The 26,069-nt window shown below is 38.2% G+C and overlaps 1 protein-coding gene across 1 annotated transcript; it reads left to right on the top strand.

Annotated features, from left to right (window-relative positions):
• Positions 1-6,371: 6,371 nt before the first annotated feature.
• On the top strand, positions 6,372-11,009 carry LOC123750677 (uncharacterized). The gene is made up of 2 exons (XM_069306358.1): positions 6,372-7,343; positions 10,824-11,009. Exons 1-2 carry the CDS (start codon positions 6,372-6,374, stop codon positions 11,007-11,009), a joined length of 1,158 nt encoding a protein of 385 aa, XP_069162459.1.
• Positions 11,010-26,069: the final 15,060 nt, after the last annotated feature.

Raw genomic sequence — 26,069 nt, 5'->3', positions numbered from 1 at the left:
GACACTAGAAAAAACATTTTTGATTTTAGAGTTGAATAACAAATAGAATGCACTATGCAGTGATGTGGTGGAGGCGGACTTCATAAACACTTTCAAATGTTAATATAAAACACCCCCCAATAGGCTCAGGAATCTGTACTCCAGTTAATTGACAGTTGAGAGGCGGGGACCAAAGAGCTGAAGCTCAAACCCCGTAAGTATAATTAGGTGAATACCCTGCCACCCTTCCCCTTCTACGAAGCGGAGGACTTAATGAGGTGGACCTCCACTGGAGCACACCTCGAGCCCACGTATGTGCGTGAAAGGGAGGAGTAGCGACGGATCCGGAGACATGAAACATCAAAGATCAGACACCCACGTCCAAGAGGAAGTGGAGTCAGCATCGTCTCGCTCCCTGCTGCTCAGCCTCTCACAAGGAACTTGTATCCCCTTTGTAACAGCTCAGCTGGTGACAGGTGGTGTTCCAGCACCTGCTCATTCATCATGATATATTACCTTTCAACACCAACTCATCTGCGACTAATAATTCTCTATCACAATGTGATTCAATACAAACTCATCCTTGAGCCATCGGCACTCCAGTATCAAGTCATCTTCGACTAAATACTACCTCTACCAGGTGTTGTTGGAGTATTAGTTCATCCTCGCCCAGACGCTGCTACAAGTTGCAGCTCATACTTAATTAGATGCTGCTGCAAGTGTTAGCTCATCCTTGACTTCAGCTCATCGTTTAACATATGCACATTTAACAAATGGACGTTTAATAAATGGACGTTTAACAAATGCACGGCATTTGTCGTGTATTTGTTAAACGTCACTGTTTAAACGTTTAACAAATGCACGTTTAACAAATGCACGTTTAACAAATGGGCGTTTAACAAATGGTCGTTTAACAAATGCACTAAACATATGCCCATTCTCGACGAGATAACAATTCTCGCTTCACCTCAGTTTTTCAATTATCTACGAATATCCGAATGAGCAGCTCTGTGGTTGCTTAAATTCAATTCATGATGAATATTAACCACACATGAACCATTATTTATTTTCAATGAATTATATAAAACTGGAATTGATACCATTAATTGGTATAAACTATACCATTAACTGATAACAAATACCACAGAACTGCAATGTTATTTACTTACGTAATAAATTCTGTAGAACTAGAAAATGATTTAGAAGTTAAAAGTTCTATATAACTGGAAAATTATCTCTCCTGCTCGCAAAAACAATGGGTCCATTTACATTTATTTGTTTAAGCGACGGAGAAAAAATTATGACATTTGTTTTTTACCTAGTGGAGAGTTAGTATCCCAATATGGCGGAAATTTGCTATAGTGTCCGGTTATTGTTGTAGTTGTTAAATTGGAAACCGGTTAATGAAGCGTTTTAATTGAATGTTTGTTTCGTAATATTCGAAAGTTCTTAATTGCTCTTGAAACCTGACACTTGAATGGCTAATTATGATTTAAATTTGTGGGTAATATTATTACATGTAAATTATGGTATGTTATTTGTTATTGCTCACCATTTATCTCTTTATATTATTTATACTTTATTTTGTCTAGCGTCATCTAGCCCTACTTCCATATATCCATATATTCATCTCTCTTTTCCACCTTTCCTCCTTTTTATACTTTTCAACTTACGTTCCTCTATTCATTTATCATTTCTTCCCTCTGTTCATTTATCCTTCCCTCTTTGTTTCTTACTTTCCATCCCTCAACCCATACCTTCCTATCACTGCCCTCCTCTCTCTCTATCTCTCTCTCTCTCTCTCTCTCTCTCTCTCTCTCTCTCTCTCTCTCTCTCTCTCTCTCTCTCTCTCTACCTGACTCTCCTAACTCTTCTATCCTAACTCCCTCCCTTTCTCCCTCCGCCTCCCTCCTCCTGAACTCAGAATCACTCTCCCCCACTACTCCTTCCTTGGGATTATGAGCTAGAGTTGAAAGCTAAATCAGGATTCACTCAGGTGAAAAATCTGACTTCAGCCCAAGGTGATGAGAAGGGATTTCACCTTCCGCACAACGCCACTCTCGAGGGCTAACATCTGGTTGATTCACGCCCCACACTCGTGAGTTTGTATATGTATATCACTATGTATATTTGCACTCATAATGACATTCACTCGCGAGGGAGGGAGTGAAATATCAGGAGGGAAAGCGCTAAGTTATTATGACTATATAGCACTGGGAAGGGGTCAGGATTAGGATTTGGGATGGGACCGGGGAAAGGAATGGTGCCCAACCACTTGGGCTGGATGGTAGAGCGACAGGCACCGCTTTATGCTGGTCGATATTTAATCTTTCTATATATTTATGCAGGTCGATATTTAAGTTCTATATAGTCATAATGGCTTGGAGCTTTCCCTCTTGATAATTGACTTCCTCCCTCCCTCGCGCGAACACGTCTTTATGAGTGCAAATATGCATACTAGCTGATGAGTGTGGGTCGCCAATCAACCAGAAGTTGATTCTGGTTGATTCGCTCAATATTACAGCCAAACCTGAATTGCAAAGGTTGTTAGAATTCTGCGTAAACAAACATATGAATAGTAATTCGATGTTTTTCTATATGATAAAATTATTATTATTATTATTATTTGGTATATGCTATATTTAATATTAACCCGAAATACGACACTCGACACTCGCCTGGCGTTCCGCGAGCGCTATGTCATGGGTTCGTATCCTGGCCGGGGATGATTTACTGGGCGCAATTCCTTAACTGTAGCCTCTGTTTAACGCAACAGTAAATGTGTACTTGGATGAAAAAACGATTCTTCGCGGCGGGGATCGTATTCCAGGGACCTGCCCGAAACGCTACGCGTACTAGTGGCTCTACAAGAATGTAACAACTCTTGTATATATCTCAAAAAAAAAAAAATCATATTAGATAGAAAGATGAAGTTGGAGGTTTTACACACACACACACACACATTCTGTCTCTCTCTCTCTCTCTCTCTCTCTCTCTCTCTCTCTCTCTCTCTCTCTCTCTCTCCTCTCTCTCTCTCTCTCTCTCTCTCCTCTCTCTCTCTCTCTCTCTCTCTCCTCTCTCTCTCTCTCTCTCTCTCTCTCTCTCTCTCTCTCTCTCTCTCTCTCTCTCTCTCTCTCTCTCTCTCTCTCTCTCTCTCTCTCTCTCTCTCTTTTCTCGGACAGATGGACAGGCATACAGACAAGCATTAACAAAGATATGATAAACAACAAAATATAAGTCTTCATGTAAAGATATACTAATAAATATTTTTTTCCAATTAATAATTGGTGTTTATAAAAATAACAAACTGAATTCCACAGGATGATTAGGAGACCGTTAAAATAAATGTGTTTGGTGTCTGTGATACGTTTTCTAACTTCAATTAGATATGGTAAAATAACCTCTTGTGTTCTTACGAGGAAATATAATAATAATATATTTTTAATTAAAGTTCATACCAGGGCGGAATATGATTCAAGCATATAACCTGTAATAAATAAATTGTTGTAATTTTCTCACATATTTTACAAAAAAATATGACAATGCTCTTCACATTAATTGCAAAACTAAATCATATTTATTATTTATTGACTGATGAAATAATTATTAATTAGTATATCAGTTACACACTTCAATACAGTCTTCAATAAATTAAGGTTTCCACTTGCCAGTTACTCATTAGATATGGTAGGAAATACGAAAGAAATTATCCAACCAAAATGCACAACCAGGAAGAGAGAGAGAGGCAAGCTTCCTTCTGTATGTTCTGTGATTATTTGTTGCGATTAGCACTACCGAGAATTAGCTCAATAGTTGTACTGATGATTGTGAGTGACTGCCTCTATGTTTGGTGGATATGTGTTGCTTTGCCGTATGTGGATTGGTGACCTAACTGTGTTGACCCGACCACATCAACACAACCATAAACGTGCCATAGACACTCAGGTAGGAGTGTCTATGGCATCTATAGTATCTTTAACACAGGAGTATCTAAGGCATCTATACTAACTATAACACAGGAGTATCTGTGGCATCTATAGTATCTATAACACAGGAGTATCTGTGGCATCTATAGTATCTATAACACAGGAGTATCTATAACACAGAAATATCATTCACAGGTGGAGACACTCTGTTACACCGTCGGAAATGACACTTGTACAAACATGGATGATCAAGTTAACAGTGACCACGACACAACAGGAAGACACACAGGGGAGCAGGGAAAGAGAACAAGTAAAAAAAAAATCGGGAGATGGAAATGAAAAAATAATCTAATACAGCAATGGTTGCGAGAGATCGCGTTCCTTTTTTTTAATAGCTGGAGATTGAGCGGGTGACTCGTACTGTGGGGGTATCGGGGGACGGGGAGCCCCGGAGGTTAATAAACAAAAAGTGAGCAAAACGTGAGCCAGAACACGACTAAACTTCAACCAGAATAAGAATAAAAGTCAACCAGAATTAGACTAAAAATTTGACTAAATGTCAATCACAAAACCATTACAAACTCCACTACAGTAACACTAACATTCAACCAGAACACAGTAGAAAGTCAAAGAAAAAAAGAACACAATAAAAATTTCAGAGTCCAATTAAGGGTGATTCAAGAGAAGGCAAAAATAAGCCAAAACACAATTTAAAGTGAACTAGAACAATTTAAAGTGAACTAGAACAATTTAAAGTGAACTAGAATAATATAAAGTGAACTAGTACAATATAAAGTGATCCAAAGTACAATCATAACTGAAACATAATAGTCTGAAGTGAGACACAATAGTCTGAAGTGAGTCACAATAGTCTGAAGTGAGACACAATAGTCTGAAGTGAGACATAATAGTCTGAAGGGAGACATAATAGTCTGAAGTGAGACATAATAGTCTGAAGGGAGACATAATAGTCTGAAGTGAGACATAATAGTCTGAAGTGAGACATAATAGTCTGAAGTGAGTCACAATAGTCTGAAGTGAGACACAATAGTCTGAAGTGAGACATAATAGTCTGAAGTGAGACACAATAGTCTGAAGTGAGTCACAATAGTCTGAAGCAAAACACAATAGTCTGAAGTGAGTCACAATAGTCAGAAGCAAAACACAATAGTCTGAAGTGAGACATAATAGTCTGAAGTAAGACACAATAGTCTGAAGTGAGTCACAATAGTCTGAAGTAAAACACAATAGTCTGAAGGGAGCCAACATAGACGACAGAGAACCAGAATATATATTGGCTTTGTAAAACCTCACGAAAGAGGTTTTTAAATAAATAAACAGTCCTATCAACACGGTCCTCTTCAAGTTTCAAGTTTCACACAAGCAGAGAAAATAATGATTAACAAAATATCAACACAAACTGACTCCGAGACAGTGTGGTATAAGTAGGCGGGCAACACTACGGAGACAGTGTAGTTTAAGTAGGCTTGCAACACTAAAGAGACAGTGTACCATAAGCAACCAGGCAACACTATAGAGACAGCGCAACACTACCGTGGTCAAAAACTAACTCGTTTTCATTCATCCAGAAAATTGCGAAATCCTTATGAGCCGAAGTCCCAGATTCCACGAGGAAAGTGCACCATCTCGTTAGAGCTTCGCTGGAGCTCGCGGGCTCATGAACAATATCTGTAACACCGGTTTGGCAGCATGTTCACGGCGCAGAGCAGGAGAATGCGGGAGTGTGAAGGAGAATGAGACACGGGGAGGAGAACTGGGTAATGTGAAGAATGAGAACTAGGGAATGTGAAGAAAGATAACGAGACAATGCACAGTAGACGACCGAAGAAACAAGAATATCAACAAAAGACCCAAGTAAGTATGCTGTATGCTGACAGGCGACTTACAAGGACCTTTTGTGAGGCCGTCAGCCTGTAGCGTCTATATAAAATCCTTCTGACAATACTGTTCCTTTTCTAGTCTTTCTTAGAGAGCGGAGAAAAGTCTGATCCAAATGGTGTCTCATTGCAAGGTATGCCTAATATATCATTACCTGTTCGGATCAAAATATCAATAATTTTTTATTTTATTATTAATTACTTTTTACTCAGGTTTTACTCAGGAACCAAAAAAACTTGAGGTGTTAGGTTATATATATTTCGCAACTTTCGCAAATAATTTATAAATTAACTTGTGAGTCTCGCATTACGAAGGTGGTAGTGAGGAGAGATAAGTTAACGAGGGAGGTAGTTACAGCAAAGTTTTGGCATAATCTTCAAGACAAGGAAAGTTATCATGTTAAGCAACTGTTCCCTTAAAACGGGAAAGGAAAAATCCATCAGAATATGACAAAGTTTCTGTATAATATTGAACCCGTTTTCATAATTACTAATACACGCTCAGAGGAGATAATAATTAATGGTGAAGAAATGCCTTAAAAAATATATAAAAAAAAAGAAAATTACAATGACTGTGACGCGTGTGGCTGTGACCAGAGTCACAGCCACCCTCGAACCTCTACCCCTTCCTGTGAGCCTCCACCGTTCCCCCACAATCCTCCACTGTTCCACACAAGCCTCCACTGTTTCCACACAAGCCTCCACTGTTCTCCCACAAGCCTCCACTGTTCCCCACAATCCTCCACTGTTCCCCTACAAGCCTCCACTGTTCTCCCACAAGCCTCCACTGTCCCCCACAAGCCTCCACTGTCCCCCACAAGCCTCCACTGTCCCCCACAAGCCTCCACTGTTCCCCCACAAGCCTCCACTGTTCTCCCACAAGCCTCCACTGTTCCCCCACAAGCCTCCACTGTTCTCCCACAAGCTCCACTGTTCCCCCACAAGCCTCCACTGTTCTCCACAAGTCTCCACTGTTCCCCCACAAGCCTCCACTGTTCTCCACAAGCCTCCACTGTTCTCCACAAGCCTCCACTGTTCTCCACAAGCCTCCACTGTTCCCCACAAGCCTTCACTGCTCCCCACAAGTCTCCACTGTTCCCCCACAAGCCTCCACTGTTCCCCCACAAGCCTCCACTGTTCTCCACAAGCCTCCACTGTTCCCCCACAAGCCTCCACTATTCTCCACAAGCCTCCACTGTTCTCCACAAGCCTCCACTGTTCTCCACAAGCCTCCACTGTTCCCCACAAGCCTTCACTGCTCCCCACAAGCCTCCACTGTTCTCCACAAGCCTCCACTGTTCTCCACAAGCCTCCACTGTTCTCCACAAGCCTCCACTGTTCTCCACAAGCCTCCACTGTCCCCCACATGCCCCCACTGTTCTCCACAAGCCTCCACTGTTCTCCACAAGCCTCCACTGTTCTCCACAAGCCTCCACTGTCCCCCACATGCCCCCACTGTTCTCCACAAGCCTCCACTGTTCCCCACAAGCCTCTACTGCTCCCCACATGTTTCCAGTCATCAGACAGTCAGTTGAAAAATGTACAATTAAAAATAAAAATGCTCCCTAAAGTTCTTATTACTCCTGATGTCTGGAAACAAAGTTGAACCTGGAGTAATGAAACTGTAACACTCGTACTCTAAAATCAGTCAGTGGACAGAGGTTAATGCATCTTCAAGTTGCTTCTAACAGGACATTATATGTAACGTTAATTACAAAATAGCATGATCTCTTCATCGTTAAACTTCATATATGGTCTGAATCACGTCACATTTTCTGATATAATAACGTAATATGCTCTTTAAAATAGCATGATACGTATATATAAAAAAAAAATTATATAGATATATACATTGAAACAAACACAATAATAAGATTCTAAATAAGCAAATACCTTCTCTGACAAAAGAAATCATTCTCAAAAAACATCAAAGCTCACATAGAAAATGGAAACAAGAAAACGTGATAGAGTAAAAAAGAATCACATTTAATTGTATTACAAACGACGTAGCTGCGAACGAGCTCTCTTGAGCGAGACAGAACAGAGGCTGAAAGCGAATGCACCAAAAAAAGGGATATTGGAAATTAAAGCGACATGGAGTCAGAATATCTGAAAAATACAAATAACACCACATTTTTTGCATGATGGTGAACTGGTTTGTTGATGCTGTCGATCTGGTTCGTTAATGTTGGCGATCTGGTTCGTTGATGCCGGCGATACCTTGAGGATCTTCCCTTGTCACTTGACTCCACCTTGAGAGTTCTGTCGTCACCGTGATTGTCTGCCTTCTATTGCTCAGGAACCTCCTCAGCCTCAACTTCCAACTTGTGGACCGTATCATATGTGGTACAGAGTCTTTGTCTTATACTGTATCATATGTGGTACAACATCAACGTCTTGGACACTATCATGGGAGTTACAGCGTTAACGTTATCAACAATTCTACGTATATGCCCACCCTTCAATATTCAGTTAGACTTTCCACAATCTTTCAATCTTTTTGTGCCTGTACACATGTTGTTAATTCGGAGTAAAGACTTGCAAAAGAATCCAAGAGGAAGGTGTCTGTAAAACAGGTCCACCGGATTACAATTAATGGCCCTTGTAAGCGAAAGTCACAACTGAACTCCTGAACTTAACCTTTAACACTAAACTTCCCCGAAACGAAGACTACTCAGTCTAGCCTAACGTCTCCCATGCTGGTTGAAAAGAGATTTACATCCCAGTTATAGGGAATCGATTCGTCATCAGTAACCCCGCTGGCTATGAATTCCAAATATGACACATCAATAAATGGTCAAAAAGATATATTTCCAAATCTAAAGTCCAAAGGTCGAGACTCTTGAGCAACCTGCTAGAAAATGGAAATGACTCGCATCATCCCGACCCAATCAACCCATAATTAAAATGAAAACGATTACTTCAAATACTGATAATATTTTTTTAATTTATGCAGGCTATATATATAGAATTATTGCAGCCAGGAGTCACCACTTTCACCTGGCTGGCCACCAACAACATCAACAAAGAGCTTCTACAATAATGTAAGTTTATAGGAAAAATAATTGTCAATTTTCACTCCTTCTTTACAGTCATTCTTTACTTTTCACATCGTCACAGATTCATATTCAGACGTCTAGTCATGGTTTACTGGTTTCCTATATTTATCAACATTATGTTAAAAATCGAGTGGGCTCATAGGCACCTTTCTAGCTTCCATTCTCGTAGTATGGACATGTTCAATGTTAGAGTGCTCACGCCACATGACACAGAAAACACAAGCCACACTTAGCGCAAATGCTCATAGGACGCTAAACCAAAATGCATCGCAGTATATGCAACTTTATATGACGTACTGCACCTAAAAATGCCACCGTACACGCAAATACTCAAGACACTATTAGCAAATACACTTGCAATATTACGTGCAATATTTACTACAATAATACGCATTTTAAAAATACTCACTACACACAAACAAACACTATACACTACATACACATATACATAGGACTACTACCCTCATCATACTACACACAAATACACACGACACACTAATACCCACAAGACGCAACATACAAAATACACACGTCTCACTACATACAAGCATACAAGAAAACCTACACATAAACCTGTAATTTCTATGTTTTTTGGATTTTTTTTTTTCAAAACACATTCGAAGCATCAAACCTCACCCAATGAACTTCTCTCTTAACGGAAAGTTTATTGTACTCGATTCCCGTAAGTAATTATTCCGCCCTCGTGAGCAACGCTAGCACACCAAACTTCAGAACTTTACACAAAATCCTCTTTTATTCTGTTTAAACTAAGCATTACTTCATCAAAACCAGTGATTTAAGCTCTCGAATTCTTACTAACATTGAAGTGTGTATTTAAAGTTTAATGCCAAAGTGTAACCAGGTATATCCTCCTACCCAAAGAATAATTAACATTTAAAATATAATTTATTCGTAGCAAGGAGAAAATACGTTATATGAAAATATATTTACATATATATATAATATATATATTATATATATATATATATATATATATATATATATATATATATATATATATATATATATATATATATATATATATATATATATATATATATATAAGAGAGAGAGAGAGAGAGAGAGAGAGAGAGAGAGAGAGAGAGAGAGAGGAGAGAGAGAGAGAGAGAGAGAGAGAGAGAGAGAGAGAGAGAGAGAGAGAGGGAGAGAGAGAGAGAGAGAGAGAGAGAGAGAGAAAGAGAGAGAGAGAGAGAGAGAGAGAGAGAGAGAGAGAGAGAGAGAGAGAGAGAGAGAGAGAGAGAGAGAGAGAGAGAGAGAGAGAGAATTATTATAACTTATATGAAAAAAGTTTCGTCACCTTTTGGTACCTTTGATGTAAAAAAAAAGTTAAAGTTTAAGATTGTTAAAGATTGTGTACTTTCGTATGGAGCGAGAAACGTACACACAAGTACCTAAATACACCGATAAAATATACTCAAGAATAATCTGAATTGAGCCGTGAAATGTAAAGATTTGGCCAAAGGAAATAAGACGTAAAATTGTAGATTGATCAGTAATACAATTAAGAAATTTGTTAAAACAAATCCTTAAAGGCTTTTAAAAAGGCTTTTAACCAATCGTAAGTTCTGAGGTCCGCTGCCACCGGAATGATTCTCGTGGACCAGAATACATGAAATTGTTTGTGAGATTAATTCGAAAGAGAAAGACTTAGCTAATCGTTTATGAGGATGGGTTGTGTGAAAAGTATTTTTCACTCATTAACAAGCATAAACTAAGTAAATTAAGCTAAGTAAATTAGCCTTAGAAGTTATGCACAATGGGTTTGATCAGTGAATGATTCTCAAAGGTGAGAAATAGGTCTCAAAAGTTTATAGTCTGATGAGAATACTAATTTATAGAAACATTACGCATCGAGTAGGTCCACCTACGTCTATACAGTGTACCATACTAATTCAGCACCTTGTGGTAATTAGGGTCTTAATTTTTTCTTGTTGCGCTAGTTATATGGACTTGTTCTCACTGGGTCATCAATATGCTTCTTCACATCATCATTGATGAACGTGTCGGAGACATGTACTCTACTGGAATCATCATTGCTTCTTCATGTCATCGTTGATGGAAGTGTTAGAGATAAACACTCAGCAACTACCAAATTGCGTTCAGAAGACGAAGATAACAAAGCTTAATAAGTGACCTTAAAAGCGTAACTTTTCAGAAGCGCACACATTAAACTTAGAAAGATTAAAGCACACGTGTGTGTGTGTATCTCTTTTGTCTTCCTTGAAACAGATATCACATATTAAAGTCTCACATAAAATCCCAGCCTAGATATCAACGTTCACTGCAGCGACCTTAGGTGCCCTACGCGAGGCCGAGCGCTCCTGCTTAAGTTTCCAAGCTCTTGGCAATCCTCTTAATATAAGACGATACAAATCTTGCTATATCACGGGATCGGATGAATGATATAGGACAGGAAGCAAGGCACACCTCGTCTACACTCACGCTGCACATGCTGATTTGACGAGTGTGAGACAAGGGACGGGCTGAACTGTCATTTGTGAGATTTACATAATTAACTGGTTGATTCGTCGACATTACGCATTCTCTTTCTTTCTGTAATTTTCTGTCTCGTCTCATGTATCTTCAACCATCTGAACCAGGGATTCTAGGCCATTTTACGGTATCAGTCGTGTACCTGATATGTACCGTTATCTCCCTTCGATATACTGACGAAATCACTAGTCTTATTAGATACCAGTATGGCTTCAAAAGATGTCAATAGATTGCTTTTAACATATGAACAGCTAGGAACAGATCAGATAAACAAAATCATATGGATCTAATCATATTGTCATTGAGCAATATTTTTTTTTAAAGTGTTCGGAAACCGTGTCTCAAACACCATTATTGATTTCAATACACTACCAAGGATATCAGTACTCCCGGTTAAGAACCACTGGTGTAGACCGAAAGGTGCTGAATCAATCGTATTATTGACCATAATATTATTGACCATCACTTTCAGCATTGAATGACATACAGATCCATTTCTTTGATATACAGTCCAGTCTTTATCATATTTCACAATGCATGATTTTCCCAGTAACCTATCTACCTGCCAATCGACCCACCCGCCAACCTATTTGTCAACCGACCCATCAGTCTACCTTCTTACCCACCAATCTACCTACAACAAAATCCCAAACTTGTCTACTTAGCAAAAACTACCAACGTGCTTACCCAAACCTCTGTTTACCTATCTACGTATCATCCTACCTACCTACCCATCTATCTACGTATGTATCTACCTTGCTACCTACCTACCTTCATGCAATAAATGTACCTTTGCTGATAGCAATACAAGAATAATTACAGCTGCAATAGTACTTGCAAAAGTTATAGCATTGTAAATAATTGTACCAAATAGCAATAATTACTTCATCTATAGAAAAAAGGCGATTGATGCAATAATTTGATTTTAAATTCAGTGCAATAGCTTAATAATAGAATGTGGAAAAAAAATAGTATCATCACAATTAAACGCTCGTCTTACAGAAAATCAAATTCATATCGTAAGAAGTTATTGAAAGAAGACTCCAAGTTCAGAAGACTATGTAGCAATGCATATCTTAAGATCCAGCTCACTTATAGAGGCAGCTTTCTCTCACAGCATGGATTCATGGCAGAAAATTTGCTTAAGACCCCAAGCTACTTGTGAATGAAAGGAGTTGATATTTTGCAACCAGGCGACCCTAATCATTATGCCACCAGCCATGTTTATTTCATGCGTGGCATTAGAATTCTTAAGATGCGAACATCTCTTCTCACGACAGATGTATTTCCATTTCTGGAGCTGTGAGGAGAGTCTTTGACTCAATACTTCCGCTTGTAAACTTACAGATGGTTAAATTTTTATATAGTTTAAATTTTCGTTTGTTTCTTAGTACCTGTTTAGCTTTTTATTATAATTTATATCTTTCGGGATTTTATTATCAAGGCTCATAAAAACTGATGATTTCCCAGCTGTCATATATATTTTGCTTAATATTTTTTGTTGGGGTTTGTTTATATGATGAAAAAATAATCTAATCGTATATGTTTATATGGTGTAAAAAATGCCTAATCATATATGTTTATATGGTGCAAAATATATATAATCATATATGTTTATATGGTGTAAAAAATGCCTAAACATATATGTTTATATGGTGCAAAAAATATATAATCGTATATGTTTATATGGTTGTAAAAAAAAATATTCCGCCCTGCATAATGCGTCAATCAACGTCTTCCAGCTGGTGATTGATGCCCTTCTACAATGTCCTCACACCCCCTTCCACAATGTCCCTCACACCCCCTTCCACACACGACTTTTAGCCATGTCAACTGTCTTGTTGCTCTTTAAAGAATTGAAGGGCATCCCACCAGGAGTTGATGCTGGCCGTTAGCAGGCAGAGGAATGCTGACTTTTTAATTCTTATTTACATGTTATGTATGTCCACTTGGACCTGACGGTAGAGCGAAGGCCTCTCTTCTTGCCGTGAAGGGGGCTCGATCTCCGATGGTATAAGATGTTTGGAACCAGTCTGTTATTTCATACCCAGATGCTAGTCTGCAGTTCGATCCCATCCACGTGCTATTTAGTCATTTTTTTCTAAGAGAATGTCTCCGTTTACCTTAAATATATAATCCAGCGAGGAGGCACTAAGGCGTAACATTACTTAATATCTTCAGTATTGAAAAATGATTAGTGGAAGTCGTCATACGTCGTGATCAGGATTGTATAACAGCTTCTGATCACCTGCCCAGATTCTAATCAGCAGTCCAGCTTCCAATCAACTGTGCAGCTTCTAATCAACTCTTCAGCTTCTAATCAGCTGTCCAGCTTCTGATCATTTCTTAATCTGATCAGTTTAAGCCAGCATTTTATTAATAAATAATTTGCGTGAGTGGACGAAAGAAATATATTGACAAGCCCCAGCCCGTGTTCGCAACTTGACAAGAGTCTTATTTGTAGACTCTTGTAGTATTGCTTGACCTCAATCACACGAGCAAAGACAAGCACACCTCGAGGCCAATGCTTATCTAGTCCTAAAATGCGTACAAATCGAGTTGCTCATATTCCACTTAATACAACGAAATTTGGACGTTGCAGTAGATAGCATTTCAAGCTCAGGTGCATCAAGTTTCAGAACAAGTTGAAAACTCCCTATGGTCCTGCCCGTTCTCTTAAATTTGCTACAGCGTACAAAATACAACGTACGAATTCAAATAAACCCAAACAACCTCCCAAACCTGACCTAACGATGCATAGAAAAACGTGAATATTTGTTAGCCGCTACTGTTCATAGTACTCTGTAATTTGTACGGTTGGGTGTCCAAAACGTATGAAATGAGATGAATTAATTAAATGGACGGGCCGCATGGTTACCCATACGCCTCATTCTCACTCGTTGACGCACAGATTACGCTCGTTGCCCTACGCTAAGATCCACGCATGCAGAAGCTGCAAATATGTCTTGAGCACATTTAAAAGCACATAAAAAGCACATTTGTCTTGAGAATAATAATGATAAATGTACAAGGACAAGAGATGACACGGTACTCTGACTGAGTTCATATACCTGGCAAATACACCACAATTACCCACTTTTATGGGAACATATTTCGTTCCCGGACACACCATTGCTGCCGGTTTTGCAGCCAAATTTATTAGCAACGATTTAAAAATAAAACGAAAAAACTAATATGCCTCAAAATTGCATAACTATTCAAGCATAAAATATAAACGGAACATATGTCATGATATATGTAGTCTACCAAGGACTTCTGATTTAAAATTTATAAATCTGAAAGACAATATCCCGTTGTCTTACTTATTATTGTTTTGCACCAGGCTAATATAGTGTGTACCGGTAGGAGTGTATATTTGGACCCAGTGTGTTCATTTGTTCAACTCTGAGTCCATGCATTCATTCACAATTCGCAAATGAAGATGGGGAAATGAGTAAAGGACAATTTGTTGACCAGACCACACACTAGAAGATGAAGGGACGACGACGTTTCGGTCCGTCCTGGACCATTCGACTTGAGAATGGTACAGGACGGACCGAAACGTCGTCGTCCCTTTACCTTCTAGTGTGTGGTCTGGTCAACTTACTTTAGCCACGCTATTGTGACTCATCGCCTGCAGTAAAGGACAATGTTCATAGTATTCATGTATTAGAGGAAATGGGGAGGAATGGACACCGTTTCCAGCACATGAAGCGAGTTAGGAAATAAACAACTTTTCCAGTATAAACGGGCTAGGAAAAGGGGAGGAATGAACACCATTTCCAGAGCACAAAGGTTAATGAAAGGGAGAAAGGAATAGACAGTGTTTCCATGGCACATACAAACACTCTTGTTTTTAATTTTTATAACAGAGTCGATACACGTATTTCCTTCATTTTTGTGAGTGGAGTTGATGTTGAATTGACTTTTATCTGTGGGCTCTTAAGGGTGAGTTGGGAGTACGGAGGGTGGTGCTGTGTGGGGGGGGGGGGCTGAATGGTAATAGGGAGATAATGGTAGTTGGATTGACAATTGTCTTGTGAAAGGTGAAGCAGGGAAATTATTGTATTATCAGGAAGATGGATGCGGTGGCAGGGAAATGGTAGTGGTAAATAGATGGTAGTGGTGAATGGGATAGGATTGCTGTTGCAGAGAGAGGGTAGGGGCACCAACCCGTCCTTCTAATAGAACGCCGTATTTTGACGTATACTCTACCTAAGGTCAAAAATTGTCGTATTAGAGAATTCTCGCGAAATTGACATACTGTCCCGTTTTCGGTTTGGCTCCTCTGGTAGGTTAGGAAAAGGGCACTTGAGTACGACAGTTTCTTGACGCTAGGAAACCAAAGGAGGACGGGCTGAGGGGTGGCAGAAACATGGTAGTAGTGATACAGAGATGACAGATATGACAGGGGGAAAGTAATTGCGTTGAAGAGATGGCAGTGAATGTTGGGTGATAATAATGATGGAAGTAAGATGGCAAAGATGACAGAGAGTTGGTACGGGTGGCAAGGAAGCGACAGTAAGACTTTGATAATCTTCTTTCGAGTGTGTTCTCAGCATCCCATACCAAAACCAGACGCAAAAAAAAGTTTAGTTATAATTCTAAACCCTTTCCAACAATTTCAATATTATTTGCACCAACAAGTTGATTTTTGAGTAATCCATTATACCACATGAATTTGGCCAACGATTATCATTAGCCTTTATTAAAATATTGTACTTTTTAACTTTCAAACCGGACTCAGCATAAAATAAATTTTGGGGATGTATTGGAGTTGATTAGAATGTGAGTGCGTGTTGTAGGCATCGATAACATTACATGCAAAAACGATACGATATTGACTGATCTGTAGATAAGTTTTAAAGCAGCAATAAGTTAACTTGTGTACTATAAGCACAATGCTCATCGCACGTCTGGGTTATGACTTATGCATGTTGGACAATTTAAGTTTATGATATCCTAAGTTAACAAGCTTCGAGATTTGTGAAGCATATCAAGATTTATTGTAACTTTAAGTGAGTGACTGTTATCGTGGCGCCCTCTTACAGTTGGAACCATCTGATGCATTAATGGGCATTTCTTCTTCAATATCACAGATGTTTGAAATGCCAGTCTGAAGCATTAGTTACCTATTCAACCTCTTTCAATAACTCGTCAGTTTGAATGTCAATCTACAGCATTAGTGGGTCGTTCTGCCCCATCAATTCCACAGCTGATTGTTACGTCAGCTACGTGCATTTGTAAAGCATTTTTAACCCTGGTGTTATAGACTTGCTTAGAAAACCAACAATGACCATGAGCAAAGCCTTTTAAGATTTCAATTTACCTAAAGCTTCAATATCAATCGAAAGGACGAAGCATCGTTTCACCTAAAGACAAAATTGCAGGAACAATAAAAACCATAAATGTTTTCTCTCCAAAAAAACTGAATAACGTATTTATATTATGTGTTCTTACTCAGTCACTTTTAGAATAATAATTACATTTACATGTCCACTGTTAGCATAATGTGAAAAAAAACCTTGTATTGCCTATCACACTTAACAAAACACAGCACATAATATTTTCCGTGTTTTTTAATAAAAAGTATTTCCTCGTTAATTAAACAATATTTTCGTGAACAACTGACTATGAGTTTTATTAACTGTGTTAAATTTTTATTTTAAACAAAATCTAAATATATCTCTGATTTCTCTGCATTTACGGAAATGTGATATGATTCTCTTTCCTGATTTTCAGTTATTTAACATTTAAGTAGATAAATATAAAATAATATGTAAATAATATATATTTCAATGAACACCACAATCTTGGTACCTGCTCCACATCAGATGAGCTTGAAAATCTCTATACCTTGTAACAATTAACCATATACTATTTAGGTAAAAAAATATTGTATATTAAAATTTAAAAACTTCAACAGAAAATATGAAATAAAAGGTGGTGGTTGAAGGCAATAATTAAGTACACACGAGGAAACATTACAAAACGGCCCTTTATAATGTTTCCTTACATTACAAGGGGGTAAATTTTTGTATTACATTGTAATACAATGTATTACATTGTAATACTATGTATTACATTGTAATACTATGTATTACATTGTAATACTATGTATTACATTGTAATACATTACATAGTTTTGGTCCCCTCTTCTTGGTACCAAAAGATGTATCTAGTTCCTTATTTCTTCTTTCTCATCTTTATCGTCTAATCCATATTAATCCTCTGTTTCATATTTCTTCTGTAAAGCAATATCAAAGGTGAAAGTTATCAAGGTTTTCAGTCTTTAGAGGTGACGATAAAGTTCGACACTATCCTAGTGTTCTGTGGAAATTCTCTTTCCCAGCCTGGTGTGTGTGTCTCTCACCCAGCACCATTAAAAACAGTTACCACTATAGACCAAGGATTCAAGCCACCGGTACTGACAGCTATATACCCACCATCATACGCCAAGCTCAACGTCTACCATGAATCCCTGATATTATACTTCAAGCTAAACCTCTGCTTCTTCTACCTTCCTTCCCTCCGTCCATTCCAAAATCCTTCTTCAAAATCCTATCCTCATATCCCTTCAAAGTGCTATACAGTCGAACAAATCCACAAGGGCCATGATGAGGGGTTCGAACCTACGCACGGAATGTTCCCAGATGCGCCTTAGTCCCTTTTGAATTTGTTCATATGATATATCATGCTTTTGTGGTTTCTGTGTGTATTGATATATAGTCGTTATGGCTTAGCGCTTTCTCCTTCATAATTCACTTACCTTCTTCGACTGTAATATTTAATGTATTATTTTTTTTCTGCGAGAATATCGTGGTAGGAATCTATAAATGAGATCGATATTGGAAGTTCTAAAATTATAATAACAAAAAGAATTCATCTACTTACACATATTAGGTTAAATGTATAGATAGCTAAAAGTGGAAACAAGAAGAGAGCCCAATGAATGTGAATATTTTGGGGGGGAGAACTAATATTTCGGAAGACGAAAATGTTAATTACTGAAAAGTGGTATTATATCATTGAATGAATGAATGAATGTTTTGCATGAATGAAGCATACCCTCTCTGAAAAATATAAAGTTTCTGTACTCACAGAGGTTCACCTGGGCAATTATTACCTGCAGAAATAACCTAACGCAAAACGCACAAATAATAGGAATTAAGGTACCAAGACTGGCGTAGAAGCCGCGCCAGACCCACATAATATCAGGAGGATCATATATGAATTTACCCAGCTCGTAACAGGAGCTATTTTAGGTTAAGGTGGTCAGACGACACACTCCTCACGGCCTAGGTGTGTTAATTACCTTCAGGTGGCAGGTAACGCCTCGGTCAGTGAGAAATAGGTGGCATATATTAAACTCTAATTGATGAGTAGCTAATGTTATGTCATTTATAACGCTTTCGTTTCCAGATCTTCTAATTATATTCACTTGCTCGAATTAAATGCTTTTGCGAGATTATGTACAAAGGTCTGTTGACCAGACCACACACTAGAAGGTGAAGGGACGACGACGTTTCGGTCCGTCCTGGACCATTCTCAAGTCGATTGCATGCAAAGGTCCAACAACAAACATTCATGCTTCAATATGGATACACAATTTTTTTCATGTCCCAGCTCCAGCTGCATACTAATATTATGATCTGCCGGAGAACCACTATCACACGAGAGAGGGCATGTATGTACGCTCGTAATTGTCAGATTGGTTAACAAGTTGGCGTCTACCACTTTGTTGCCATACTCTTTCTCCATGGTCTCTCTGGTACACTCTGGTTTTTAATATTTTACTATTATATTGTGTGTCAGTGGTTTAATGCATGTGCTTAGGAGCACCCAATGAGCAGGTTTGAATCCTCCTTATGGCAATTACTGATTTTCTCATTATTATTATTTGTATTATTATTGAGAAACTTATTACAATGCTGTAGCGCTTGAATGAAGGTGAATAAAAGAGCCAATATATGTGTAAATGTGTAAATGTGTTACATTTACACATATATTGGGTCTTTCCTTCACCATCATTATTATCATTACTTATAAATATGTATATCCATGCAAACACTTAGTTAATACCGTGTTCTAAGTGTTTATAATAAAGAATCTATGTGATGTCTATTGACTCTGAAATAGACTCGTCTACTTGGCCCGATGGACGAGACTGATCAACGCACACACGAACACACTCCAGAGGCAGGCTGGTTATTTTAAATATTAGAGGGGAATGGTGTGTTGCAAATACCCATAGTTACGAATGTATCATATCACGAATGTTCACACATGTAGCATGAAAGTTCATTAGGTGAAAGGAAACGTGCCCAACCATTTTTGTCCAGCCCGAGTATCGAACCCGAGATCCTCGAATGTAAGTCGAGGACATAGACTATTGCGTCGAAATCTTTTGGCGAGTTCAAATTCTAGGGAGAGTGTGATTTACAATGATAATTTTTTTCCATATGAAGTCGAGAAAAAAGTGAGTTAGGGAACGTGTCGTTTAAAATTGATGGTGTGGTTGCGCAGTATTTACGACTGTGCAACGCTGGTGTTACACGAGCAATGAGTGCTCATGTAGAGGAGACGGACAATCTGAAGAGAATGTGCTGTAATTCGAGGATCATGATAACGGATTGAGTGTGGGAAAGTGTGGATTAAGTGTGTGTAAGAGGCATAAGGAATTGATTGCGTGAGAAACTGTAAATTGAGCGTTTGAGGAAAAGTGGATTGTGTGTGTGTGTGTGTGAGAGGAAGTGTGAATTAAGAGTGCGTGTTGACTGAGTGTGAATGATGCACAATAAAGAGTACAGAACAAGGCTGGGTGGAAACAGTTATATGTCGCGGTGAACAGGTTTTTGGTCAACAATTTGGAGTGTGGTGGTGCTGGTGTGTGGTGGTGCTGGTGTGTGGTGGTGCTGCAGTGTGAAGGTGCTGGTGTGTGGTAGTGCTGAAATTAATTACATTTACCGCTATTTACTCTTCTTTAATCCTCTTGAATAATACACCATCCCAACACGTAGCTGTGGGATGGTGTTGCAATGATGAGGATGATCATATTGATGATTATGAAGACAAACACATAACAGTAACCCCGTATGATTTTTAGGCAGGGATATTACTCCCTCACTAAGTTACGTTAGCATATATTTATTTACGAAATTAGTCAAATAATTTAACAATATCGTCCAGGTTTAGCAATCCTGAAACTCGTCGTCCCGGAATAAGAGGAAATACCAGCAACATGTGGGTGGAGATGTTGCTGGACTCTCCTCTGCAATACTCTGGACTCGTTGTTGGGGCAAAACAGACAAGTCCAACAGACAAGACCGGAGACAAGTCCAACAATGTCTCCGGTTAGGAGTGCTGTGTCAATATCCTGTGGACAAGAACAGGTCGACGTGTAATGGCAATCATGCACTGATATTTTGGGAACGATATATTTGTAAGATCCTGGGACAATATTTTCATCGTAAGATTATGGGACAACATTTTTGTCGTAAGATTATGGGACAATATTTGTAAATGTTTGAACTGTACTGTTCAATATGTGGAAAATACCTCATGAAACTTTAAGCACCGAATTTGTAAACATATGCCGACTCTTACCGTACTGGTCCGCTTCTTAGGCAATGTGCTTCCTCTACTTGTAGAGATCTCAGCATGGATAAAGATATCTTTCACCTGCAGCAATGTTTCAATTCTGTAGGTCATCTCGTCTTGAGCTCAACATTTTAAAGAGTATCTCGATCTTTAGAATGAAACCTGAATTGATCAGCTCAGAGTCGTCGACTCAGTTGTTGATCCATTAACAGCCCGTCCTCATCAACAAAGGCCAAATGCTTGTTAATCCATCCGCCGAACAACCTGTATATGAATGAGAACCGGTTTACGCACGACTCACAACTGATGACGTATGCACTTTTCTTGAGCAGTGTCTCTCTGACGTTCACTGCTCGAACTACAACGCTGTAACTGCTTCACACACGTGATACCACCACGAATAATCGCCAACAGAACCTGAACACCTACCATAACCTACGCTTAACTATACACTGAATTTTATTGCATAATAATATTAATTTATATATGAGAACAAACCTACTTTAATTACACAGTTATGTTAAAAATTAATGAATGCGTCTCGGGGAACAACTCGTCCTGGGACTAAGCCCATTCCATACAGCGGTCGACCCCAAAGACGCATTCATCCATTTTAACATGTTCATTCAAAATATTTTTTCATATATAAATTAGTATTATTATATATTAGCATACTGTGCATATTTAGGAAGTGGTTTGGTTAGGTGTTTAGGCTCTGTTGGTGGTTATTTGTAATTTTAGTACGTGAGTGGGGCACTTACCGTGTTGTGGTTCGAACAGAAGTCATCAGCGAATCACTTGTTCCGGAAGTGAACTTGGTTGAGCATTTTTCGCTGTGAGGGCGCAGCCCGTCCTCCAAAGACCCAAAAGTGATTCCATGCACCCGCCAAACCAACGGTTTAAACACGACTCACAACTGATTTCGTCCGAACACTTCCAGAACAAGTGCTTCACTGACGAATTTTGTTCGAACCACAACGCTGTAAATGCTTCACCCACGTACTACAAATACAAATAATCGCCAACAGAACCTAAACACCTAACCTAATCTATCCCTATATATGCACAATATGCTAATATATTATACAAATAATTTATATTTGAGAAAATTCCCGTTTTGAATGAACAGCATGTTAAAATTTATGATTGCGTCTGTGGGGTCGACCGCTGGATGTAATGGACTTGAGTTGAGGACGGGTTGGAGGGCGGACTCGGTCTAGTTCCATCAGGATATATAATACATTTAATACAGCCTTAGGGTTACAAATTAATAATTGTTCCGGAAGTGTTCGAACTTCATCAGTTGTGAGTCGTGTGCTAACCGTTACTAGTTAACAAACAGGGTTGGGGGGGGGGTGGGGGCAGGGGGTTTGGCGGGTGCAGGGAATGGCCTTTGTTTATGAGGTCGGGCTGGGGGGACGGCCGCTGCTCTAACGAGCCCGGTCTGAGGACGGGTTCACCGTAATTGTCGTCTTCTTTGAAGAATGTTGTTGTTTGATTATTATTCTTTTGTTGTGTTTATATCTCTGACTTAACCCTTCCTGCAAACTGCGCCTTCTCTCAAGAAGAAGAAGCAGAAGATATCTCTGACTTTTATTTGGTATAGAGTTTGGGTCTAGGTTTCTAATTTTAAAGTCATTTTTTTTATTTATTGAGTATTTAATTCAGATTTATTTACGTATATATAGATAGATAGATATCGATCTATCAACTTCAAATATGATTTAAAAATGCAGAAGCAAAATAAAAAATGAATAATTCAAGTAAGAATGGCACACAAAAAAAGTAATTAAGGGAAGACAAGACACGACTCTGATTAGCCTCAACTTCATTAGGGTCCGAGACAGCTTAAGATTTCCGCCTGAAACTCTGTCTGTGTTTAAGAGAATCTCTCTCACTCTTTTCTCCGTCGAATATCCCCAGGATTTTGTGGTAGCCTTCTCAAATGTGTCGCATTATGTTTACAATCCAATAATATATCCTAATGTATCTTATATCTTAATGTATATTATATCCTAATGTATATTATATACTAATATATATTATATCCTAATGTATATTATTATCGAATGTGACTGAAAGGATAGAACAATGATTCTAGCGCGAATTTTCTCTATTTTTCTTATGTTTTCCTCACTTGAGAAGGATGTTGCAAAATAAAGTCCAAAAAGTTAGTTTTTACAGAGTTATCTGGCCAATATTAATAATATATGAGGGATGGAGGGAATTATCAGAGGAAAACGTCAAGCCATTTCGACCATGTAGCACATAGAAGGGGTCAGGATAAGGATTTGGGATTTGACGGGAGGAAAGGAATGGTGCCCAACCACTTGGACGGTCGGGGATTGAATTTCGACCTGCATGAAGCCAGACCGTCGCTCTGCCGTCCAGCCCAAGTGGTTCAAAATAAAACTGTAACATTTACTTTGGAGAATTAATTTTTCAACTTCAGTCTCAAGGGACGATAAACAAAAGAAAAATAGAGAAGATTCGCGCTAAAATCTTTGACCTCACCCTTTTGTCACATTAAATAATATATGCCTAAAAGAAAGACTGCCACCAATATATATATATATATATATATATATATATATATATATATATATATATATATATATATATATATATATATATATATATATATATATATATATATATATATATATATATATATATATATATATATATATATATATATAATGTCGTACCTAGTAGCCAGAACGCACTTCCCGGCCTACTGTGCAAGGCCCGATTTGCCTAATAGGCCGAGTGATTTTCTCTATTTACAATTAATTGTTTCCTATTGGTTTATTTTAAATAATATTATTATCTTCAATTAAGAACATAAGTTATTGATTTAGTTATGTTAGTTTAGATTAGGTTAAGATAGGTTAGGTTAGGTAGGGTTGGTTAGGTTCGGTCATATATCTACGTTAGTTTTAACTAAAATTTAAAACAAAATTAGCTCATACATAATGAAATGAATAGCTTTATAATTTCATAAGAAAAAAATAGAAAAATAATGAAATTCTGGAAAACTTGGCTTATTACGCAAATCGGGCCTTGAATAGAAGGCCAAGAACTACGATCTGGCTACTAGGTACGACCTATATATATATACATATTTAATAAAAAGGAAGGGAGTACCACCTCTGGCTGCTGGAAGAAGGGGGACTCTTAGCCTCGGAGGAAACCACACATAACACATTAGATGGAATGTTTAGGTCCCCTCCAATACAGTTTCTATGTGCTTTTCTCCTAAAAAAAAGAGAGGTCTCTTGAAAAAACACGACAATGGGAAACATTGATAAATGTCACAAACAGGTTCCATCATTGTTGCAAGTTAAACACTGCTTCGAATTCCTCCGAAGTTGGACTAGTGCCCTAGACGCAACAGGCATTCCCCCTCTGAATCGCAACACTGAGACGCTGGAACAAGAAACTTTTTGCTCTCTGGTCTTTTGTTGCGCCGATCAATTTGTCCCCCCAATTCCTTTTGGAACTTCAGTGCACATTTTCCCCACGAACCGAGGGTCTCCGAGCCGATCGAAACAAAGCTGTAGCAGTGTGCCAGACCTCTATATTTGATAATTTTCTGCGATTCCCCGATAGAAGCAGCGCCGCCCCCTTCACGAGGGCTGTAGTGGCGGTAGGTACTGGCCAGTGTGGCAGCGCACGTGTATATATATATATATCATTGTTACGAAATAATGTTAAAAGTTCAAAAATGCTTTTTATGTAACGTTATGGAATTTACTCACAGCTGTGGCCACCACTCTCCGCCCAATATGTGGCACTAATTAGATAATGACAATAAAACTTGCATTATTTATCAGTAAAAAATTATGGTGGCTTTGTTCCAACTGCATAAAAATTAAAAAAAAAGAACAATTACATTTTCATCCATAGTAAGCGACTCATGAAAAATCCCATATAAAAAGTATTGGCTACTATGCAAATGAATCGAGATATTTTGTAAGAAATTGTCTATATTTAAATATAGGAATCTTGGCTATCAAACTCTATAAATAAAAGCAAATATAAAGTATTAACTCCATGTCTCTAATTGGATCAATATAAACAACCAAATTTGTTAATAATATTACCTAGTTAAAAAATGCAAAAAGTATGTTATATACATTTAAATATTTAAATAATATCAAAACACGAACAAAGTATATATATATATATATATATATATATATATATATATATATATATATATATATATATATATATATATATATATATATATATATATATATATATATATATATATAAACTATACTAAGAGTCTTCGCTCATCAATGCAATGTGTAGTTTGCCTTTAACTATAATAGTTTGAATAGGAGGGGGGAGGGGAGGAGAAGGGAAGGGAAATAATACGACTAATAATTTCATAGTATACTATTTACGTTTCAAAGTATACTAATAGTTTCATAGTATACTATACTATATTATTACGACTAATAGTATAGTCGTAATAGCCATTACGACTATTACGACACGGGGAAGGAAACAGGATAAGGATTTGAGATGGGACGAGGGTAAAAGAATGGTGCCCAACCACTTGGACGGTCGGGGATTGTACACCGACTTGCATAAAGCGAGACTGTGGCTCTACCGTCCACGCCAAATGGAATAACCGGGCAGTTGATGGTGACAAGGGGTTAGATCTCGAAGTTGATGGGGCTAGAGGGTTGAAGGTGGAAATATAGATTGATGGGGCTGTGGGTTGATTAGTGTTCCTTTTCCGGGGTATTCTAGTTCTAGCCAGTAGAAAAGTAAATGGAACCTCTCTTCCTCTTCTCATAAATTCATGCAGTGCTATTTGGCCTGCATGAATATATTTTAAATTCTATACATTCCTGAAACCCTGTACATTCCCAATAACCTCGTCATCACTACATAAAAACCTACACAGCTCTTCTATTCCTGTTTATACAAAGAGTTTTGAACACTCTTGCCCTCTCTCTCCTTATCTCAATCCTCCTAAATAAGTCTCAGTGCTCGCTACTTTTCACCCTATTCTTTCACATAACTTTTCAGAATGAATTTATTGTTCTGACTGTTTATGTATTCAAAATTAGTTG

This window comes from Procambarus clarkii, chromosome 57, assembly GCF_040958095.1.
Source record: "Procambarus clarkii isolate CNS0578487 chromosome 57, FALCON_Pclarkii_2.0, whole genome shotgun sequence".
NCBI classification, from domain to species: domain Eukaryota; kingdom Metazoa; phylum Arthropoda; class Malacostraca; order Decapoda; family Cambaridae; genus Procambarus; species Procambarus clarkii.
The sequence above is the reverse complement of the archived record's forward strand: the minus strand, read 5'-3'. Positions and strand labels throughout refer to the sequence as shown.